General features: G+C 35.4%; 1 protein-coding gene across 1 annotated transcript; it reads left to right on the plus strand.

Moving 5' to 3' along the window:
• Window positions 1–2,334: 2,334 nt before the first annotated feature.
• On the plus strand, window positions 2,335–6,912 carry LOC107750285 (synaptoporin-like). The gene is made up of 5 exons (XM_016565601.1): window positions 2,335–2,431; window positions 3,970–4,088; window positions 5,179–5,377; window positions 5,527–5,718; window positions 6,595–6,912. Exons 1-5 carry the CDS (start codon window positions 2,408–2,410, stop codon window positions 6,910–6,912), a joined length of 852 nt encoding a protein of 283 aa, XP_016421087.1. The 5' UTR covers window positions 2,335–2,407.
• Window positions 6,913–8,348: the final 1,436 nt, after the last annotated feature.

Below are 8,348 nucleotides of genomic sequence, written 5' to 3' on the forward strand. Positions count from 1 at the left end.
CGTCAGGAATTCGAATCTTATTCTGTTACGGCTCTACGTCACGAAGTAACATATTTGCATAATGTCTGCCCACGTTCTACTTCGCCAACTTGCCCGCCGACAAACACAGTAAAATTTCCGTGTAGTTAACGTCATGTTGACAAGACGCTGTATCCTATGCTGTGAGAGTAAGTTTGTTTTATCACATCTTATAATTACCACAAACTTGACACTTGACACTCCAGTCTTGCTTGCGTCTTGCGAATCAGTCTCTTGTCGATCAGCCAGTTCAACCATTTCATCATCACACTCCGACTCGAATTGGTAAAGTACAATCGATACCATCATTTCTATTGACAAGTCTCCAGGGCTGTTATTCCCTCATGGCAATGGGCGTTTCTTTCCAACACGCGCTTGTAGACCAATCCAGAGCTAATCTCTCTACGGCTCTGGACCAATCACAAAGGACTGCGCCCTCTGACCAATCACAGCAGTGAGGGCTCACGGAAAGGAGGGGTTTAGAGAGACTGATTCTTTGAACTGCTTCGCACAAGTCGTTTACGAATAATTTAGAAATGAGGTCAAATTAAATCTATTTTTTGAGAAAACTAAAGTGTTTTTAGGAGACTCATAAAACAATATTAGCAACCTTAAAAATGGCATAATAGGGGCACTTTAAAGTAAAATGAGGTCAAATTAAATCTATTTTTTGAGAAAACTAACGTGTTTTTTGATCTTGCATGCATGTAAACCTGTTTTAGGAGACTCATAAAACAATATTAGCAACCTTAAAAATGGCATAATAGGGGCACTTTAAAGTACGGTTTTTTAAACAAAGCAGCTGATATTTGCCACAGCGACAGCTAGAAGCTAGTGGACTGCCGAGTCGCTTTCACTCCAGAATGGCGGAAGCGCAGGGCTGCTGCTGGGCGCCGCTGTTGCAATGGAACGTTCTATTGGCTTTCACTTCTTGTCAGTATAAATTCTTTGCTAGAACTGCGGTCCTGAAACTGCAGCCTCCGGTTGTGCAGGAACACTATTGGCTTTAAATGCATTTCAAACACAACAGCCCTCCTAGTGGAGAATTAAAGTAACTGCACCTTTTAACTCAAGAGGCATATACAGTATGAAAAAGAAAGCACGGAGAAGTCACAGGAGTGATAATGGAGTATTAAGTAGCCCGTGAATATAAGAGGGTTCGACACTTTTATAAGAATAATAATTAAAATACATATTTAAATTTAAAATAGCAACTATGGATTCTGAACGTTTGAATGAATAGCATGCAGGAGACAACTTCGAACAGCAGATGGCAGCATTGTATAACAACATAACACGTAACTCAAAGAGTATGAATGTGGAAGCTCTTTCTTTCTTTCTTTCTTTCTTTCTTTCTGTCTTTCTTTCTTTCTTTCTTTCTTCTGCAAATGTGTTCTAGGGTTTCATCACGACTCTCTAATTATCTCTTCGCTCTGAAAATGAAATTTTTACTGATCAAAGGAACTGTCTCAGATCTTCTGAAGCCACCTGAATGCCTGCTTTGTTTGGTACTTTCAGGGCACCGTTCTTTATTCATAACTTGCGTTTATAATAGCTGAAGGAAGACAAGGTGGCTGTATACAGGAGAGAAACATTTCATTAATGACACCTATATGTGTTGTATACGTTATGATACTTTTCTTTTGTCCTTAAAGTAGCTGACTGAGATGAAGTGACTACAAATATTTCCTACAAACAAACAAAAAATTATATATTTTTAATTAAATTAATATTTAAGTTAATTTTGATCACAAATCTTGCCAGCATAATTAAATAGCTTCTTGGACTGTTATAATTCTCCTGAATCATTCACATTCACAGACCAGATATTTAGTCATGAAGCTGTCAAAAATATGCATGGAAAAATTAATTTACCAACAGTCTAGATACCACTGTAATCATTTGCAATAATTAATGAAAATAGAGGGCCATTACTGTGGCTGATTTATTGTTTATAATCATAATTATTTATGTCCCGCATGTAAAACACTGAGGTAATGGCTGTAATGTGCCCAATACATCTGTTAAGGATTACGTAATGTGAAGGTGATCTAGATTATTACATTCTTAATTATATATTTTTCAGTGACTGTGAGTCCGAGTGTATGTACAGAATATGTGCATAGTTACATACACATGTGCAATAGTTCTCCGTGTATTATCATGTGTGCACCTTTTATTATGTGCATCTGTGTGTGTGTGTGTGTGTGTGTGTGTGTGTGTGTGTGTACATGTGTGACACACAGAGCAGACACACACATTGCCAGTTTCCCTTGTAGAAGCATCTCCATGGTGTTCACTCACTCAGTATCTCTGGGCTTAGCTGGCAGAGGAGCTCAACACTCCTTCATAGACAGACACACAAGCTGATGCTTAATCCGTTTCATCAATGTGTATGGTCATATTTGCTCCGGTAAGACCTCTCTTTTTCTAAAACCTTCAAGTAATGATTCATTTTAAAGCATTAGGAATTGTATTTCACCAAGATTCATTGGCACAATTATGCCACTTATTTAAAACATTGCTTAGCTAACTGAGCTAAAATAAAATATTTATTGTTTATTTTTTATTATAATTTTTTTGTACTGAAATTTTTTTCTATTTAATACTAACCGAATAGAAATATAATATGATTTGAAAGTGTGTCAGTATGTAATTGGTTTTGCTCATAATTTGACAGTCACAAGATAAAGTGTTTAATGAAAGTAAAGTTCTGACAGTATTTTGTGCAGTTTCTCATGGTTGCATTCTCAAAATAGTGTCTAAATGCATGCAAATATGACTATCAGGAATTAGGTTTAATTATTAGCTGCTCTTTGGGGTCGCAGCGTTGGCTCCCTGTTTGTAGTCTCTCTTGCTTGAATAATTCATCTGCTCTTGTTGAAATGTGCAAAAGATCGATGTCATCCAGCTTTTTGACAGACTTTAATGATGAATCTGAGTTTAGCTAAATGCAGCATGATTGCATATTTGTAACGTGCACGTACTATATATGTATGCATATTTATGTAAATATGAGGTAATTAGTGTGTGTATATATATGTTTGTGTGTGTGTTTCTGGGTGTGCTGGCAACCCCTGGGTAACCTTTGCATAATTCACTGGGTCTCATCAGAGACTCATCAAAGAAGAAACCTATTTTCTTCTTTGCTTCATCTGTTCTGTGTATGCATAGTCTAAAGACATTAGTATATGTTATATGGGATGTCTATACATATGATATTGATTAACTATTCACACAATTCCAAAGCAATTTTCATATAGTCTGGAGAAAGGAACAACATAATACATTTTTAAAAACTCTCCATTCTTCTGTGTCTTCCTTTGACACACACAGACCCACACACTCATAGCATAAGTATCTCAGACTGTATTTAATTAATATACGCAGTGAAGGCATTAAATCTTAATTGAAATGGCCTGCTTCCTTTTACCTGCTGTATCATATTATCAAGAACAGAAAGAGAGGAAGGGATTGGGGGAGAGAATAGCAGGAGACTTGGACACATTTCTTATCAAACACCTGTGTCCACAGAGAATAAAGCCCTGGCACTTGTTCAGTAAACCTCCAGCCCTTTCATTCATTATGCCAAACGCAATACTGAACCGGTGAAAAATATTCAAATCGTGTCAGACCAACGTGTTAGTGCCTGGCATCCAGGTAGAGAGTAACTGCAAGAGTTAGTGCACTTAAAAAGCATCTGTGTCTAATTTTGCACGATTAATTGTGCAGCAGTTGGATGAGAGGTCATTTAAATTGACCTTAAATCAGAAAATAAGAGGATAATTAAAACAGAATGTTTTAATGTTCTGTGAGGTTAATTTGTCTTGACTTTGTGTGATGAAGTAAAGCTGCTGATAGAGAGTCAAGAGAGCTGATCTTTGTCCCCTTCACATATAGGCTTATATCATCAGGGCTATTCATTAATATTTTGCTTTTTTTCTCCCACAGCTTTTTGCTGTTTTAGCATTTGCAACATGTGGGGGATATTCTGGCCAGATAATGGTTAAAGTAGAATGTTTTGACAAAACCCAAAACAACATCAGCATCAGTTTCAACTACCCATTCCGGTAAGTGTTCTTAATTACCACAAACACAATTTAAGTATTATTCTGCATGTTGTACTGTAAATATGTTTTATCAGTTTACTTAAAAAGACTTGATTTAATATTTTTGGATTGGTTTGGTTTTATTAAGTCAAAGAAATTCTTACAAAATTATAAGACCAGTTTAACCTTCACAATGAAAGTATTGTTTAATGGTGCGCTCAGTAATTTCTTTACTCATTATTATTTTTAGACATAAATAAATAAATAGTTCTACTAAAAGTGGTTTAATTTTGAGCTGGTCTGTGTTATTTTAGTATTATTTATATGCAATTATAATATTTATTAATATTTTCAACTAGCTTTTAGATTTTCAGTTTTCATTTTAATTTTAGTTTTTGTTATGTCCTTTTGTCATCGATCTATCTATCTATCTATCTATCTATCTATCTATTTGGTAACACTTTAGAATAGGGAACACTTATTCACTATTAACTACAACTTTTCCCTCAATAAATTCCTAATTTGCTGCTTATTAATAGTTAGTAAGGTGGTTGTTAAGTTTAGGTATTGGGTAGGATTAGGGATGTAGAATAAGGTCATGTAGAATAAGGCATTAATATGTGCTTAATTAGTACTAATAAATGGCTAATATTCTAGTAATATGCATGCTAATAAGCAACTAGTTAAGTGACCCTTAAATAAAGTGTTACCATTTATTTTGTTGTTGTTTATTTCTAGTTTTAGTTTTTAGTAATGCTACTTATTTTATTTCCATATTTTTTGTCCTTTTTAGTGATTTTAGTTTTAGTTGACAGTAACAACACCAGAGCTATTACCAAACACTATTACCTTAACCTCTGTAACACCCAATTATTGGCTACTTTTATTTGTAGAATAAATTAATCATAGCTAACTACCAAATACGTATAATGCCGTCAGTAACTGTAGTTGAAGTGAGTGACTATTTTTAGAAAATATTTGACATATTAGTGGCATCCCATTATCACAGTCTCGGCTTTTAAAGATTACAAAAAGAAACTGTGCTTGAAATGAAAAGAAGATGTGCTTTAAACATGTTAAAGTAGCAAATTCCTATGTTGTCTCTTCCCAGACTGCAACAGGTACACTTCAGTGCTCCTCTATGTGAAGGAACCAGGAAAGAGACTCTCTTTCTGGAAGGGGATTATGCTTCATCTGCACAGTTCTTCGTCACTGTGGCCGTCCTGGCTTTTCTCTATTCCCTTTTGGCCACAATTGTTTACTTCTTTTACCAGAACAAATACAGAGAGAAGAACAGAGGTCCAGTAGTTGTGAGTGTATTTCAGAATTTCTGTAAGAAATGTACGCTGTAAAAAGAAAATTCTGAGAGCACATACTGTGCTGAAAAGCTCAATATAACTCAATTGAATCGTCAAGACCCTCTTTCTGTTTATACTCTTCTTATTTTCTATCTCCATAGGATTTCTTGGTGACTTTAGTGTTCTCTAGCCTGTGGCTGGTAAGCTCAATTGCCTGGGCTAAAACTCTGTCTGGGGTGAAGACAGTCACTGATGTGCATCAAATCCTGCTGTTAATGTCTGCTTGCAGAGCCCAGGAGAACTTATGTGAGGTCTTGCAGGAGCCCATCTGGACAAATCTCAACATGTCTGTGGTGAGTAGATCATTTTTCCACAGTATTGATATGGGAAATGAAAAATCATAGCAATTCATTAGCAATTGGCATATACTACCATTTAAAAGTATGGGGTCAGTAATACTTTTATTTTGCAAAGATGCATTTTTGCAAAATAATGCAAAAATGATAAATTAGTTTGCAATGCTGTTCTTATGAACTCTGTATTAAAGATTCCTGACAAAAAGTATCACGGTTTGCACAAAAATAAAAATTGTAGAAATATTAAAATAATTAGCAGTTTTCATCATTGATAATAATACGAAATGTTTTCATTTTCACCAAATCAGCATATTAGAATGATTTCTGAAGACACTAAAGACTTCTGAAAATTCAGCATAGCCGTCACAGGAATACATTACATTTTACAATATATTAAAATAGCAAACAGTTATTTGAAATTGTATTAACGTTTCACAGTATTATTGTTTTAACTGGATTTTTGCAATTATTTTTGTATAATACATGCAGCATTGGAGAACATTAGAAACTTTTTTCAAGCACTTTTTTCACAAACACCAAAATTATTTTTATCCCCAAACGTTTGAACAGAAGTGAACATTTTTATATGCATTATTATGTGGGCTTCACATAATTTGGCAACAACAAGAACACCACAAAAGCCTAGCAACCACAAACCACGCAACACCATCCTATCAACAACATAGAAACAATCCACAACAGCCTAGCAACTGCTTTCAGACTTTTTAATGGTTTTAAAAATGTTTTAAACTTTCATGCAAGACTTAGTCAAGCCAGTATAAATATGTCTTGACAAATTTTTTTTGCTATAAAAATGACCAATTTACAACTAGAAATTATTACATTCCATAATTCATCCTTGTTTGCTTACAGGCCTTTGGTTTTTTGAACTTCTTCCTTTGGGCTGGTAATATTTGGTTTGCCTACAAAGAGACAGGTTTGCATAAGTCCATTCAGCGCTATCCCTCCAGAACTCCCTCTGAGAAACGTGGCAGCTTCAGGCAATACAGTCAAACCAGTTTTGATCAATCCGGAGCTGGTTTTGGCCAGAGGCTCTACAACCAGGGGAGTTTTGACTTATCAAGCGGAGGCTTCAGCCTACCCCAAACCAATCTTGGACAGCCGATGCTGTACCAACAGGTGGGGAGTCCCACATCCAGAGGCCCTCTCATATTTGTTAATGAGATGTGAGAGAGAGTGTGGAGCAAAGAAAGAAAATAGAAGAGAAACACTGTTGTTCTCTCAGCCATAACACAGATAATTTGTCGTTGTGAACTTGATATTTCTATCACGTGATGTAGAAATTGTGACATTTTTGTAGATATAAGTCTGCATACTGTTATTTGTGTTTACTGTATAATTAAGTGCCATTGAATTGAAAGCTCTGCCTTGATATAGTACATAACCTTTTCTGCATATTTATAAAAATATATGCACACATATATAGACATATACATATGCATATGAACAAATGAATTTACCATGTCAGATATGGCTTTTGATAACTTGTGATATTTCTGAAGTATTTAAATGGCATTTAGCATAGTATGTTCAATATTAACATTCTAGTCTATGCTTTGTGTTTAAATATTTTCTGCACAAAAGTGCAGTGGCAGTACCATGGTCACATTGGATGGCAATACAATGGTACTTTGATATAGCCTACATTTTGAAATGCCATTTATTTTTTAGCTTTCCCAAGGTATTTTAAAGAATAACATGGTATCATGATAGTGCCAGACAAGATATGGTGTTCTTTTTGTTATGTTTTCTGCTATGAATAATGATTAATTACCAGTAGACGCCTGGGAAAAGCAAATAGCTTGCGTCTGCCTTGAGACTGGCATGGAAACCCTGTGGACCGAGAATGATGTCCAGTCGGAGATCTTTTTAATGAATCATTTTGTCTAACCATACACAGTGTTCAGTGAAATGCATGCAAAAAAGATTAGATAAAATCCAACGCAATAAAGTCAGTCTGTTGTTCCAGTTTAGCATTCAAAATTGTACAAATTTAACTATGTAACACTGACTGCGTCATAAATTGAAGTATAATAAATATATTCTTATTCCTCTAAATGGCTGTTTTGTGTATTTTATCATGTCAAATGCTACCATTACCAATTCAGATAGTTCCTGGGAAAACAATGAATGTTAAATGAACAATCTTAGTAGAAATTACAACAAGAGAAAAATTACAACACAGAAACAGCCCCATTTGGGGACTTATAGTGTATTATCTTTTATTCTGTCAGTGCTTGTGCACTTTCTTTGTTTGCAGCATCTTTTACAAAAGAGACAACCTCCATGGCTGAAGCTACTTGTTTTCCCCATTAAGCCTTTTAATGAAGGGGTGTAAGGGAGCAATTAGGATCTTTTGGCCTGTCAGAGCCCTATCAGAACCATGTGGTTAACATGTCTATATCTGCAGAGTATATCCAGCACTGCAGTGAAGCTAACCGCTTGCAGCTGCCTAGGATCCAAATTGCAGCTTTTAGGTGATCATGAGATTTTAGCCACTGGCATGTTGCTTGTGCCAAATTAAAGGTTACCACTGAGAATCTCTACAGCTGTTCAATTACAGGCCTTGTACTAAAAGAGTGCAATGAGCGTGATTTAAAGTGCTT

This window comes from Sinocyclocheilus rhinocerous, unplaced genomic scaffold (genome assembly GCF_001515625.1).
Source record: "Sinocyclocheilus rhinocerous isolate Xijiao unplaced genomic scaffold, SAMN03320098_v1.1 scaffold963, whole genome shotgun sequence".
Lineage (NCBI taxonomy): Eukaryota > Metazoa > Chordata > Actinopteri > Cypriniformes > Cyprinidae > Sinocyclocheilus > Sinocyclocheilus rhinocerous.

What these genes read in the sequence shown, in the direction of transcription:
- LOC107750285 (XM_016565601.1), top strand. Translation starts at nt 2,408, where the DNA reads ATGTGTATGGTCATATTTGCTCCG. An exon ending in GTATGGTCATATTTGCTCCG is followed by an intron (nt 2,432 to 3,969) that starts GTAAGACCTCTC and finishes TTTCTCCCACAG; the next exon opens with CTTTTTGCTGTTTTAGCATT. An exon ending in CAAATCTCAACATGTCTGTG is followed by an intron (nt 5,719 to 6,594) that starts GTGAGTAGATCA and finishes GTTTGCTTACAG; the next exon opens with GCCTTTGGTTTTTTGAACTT.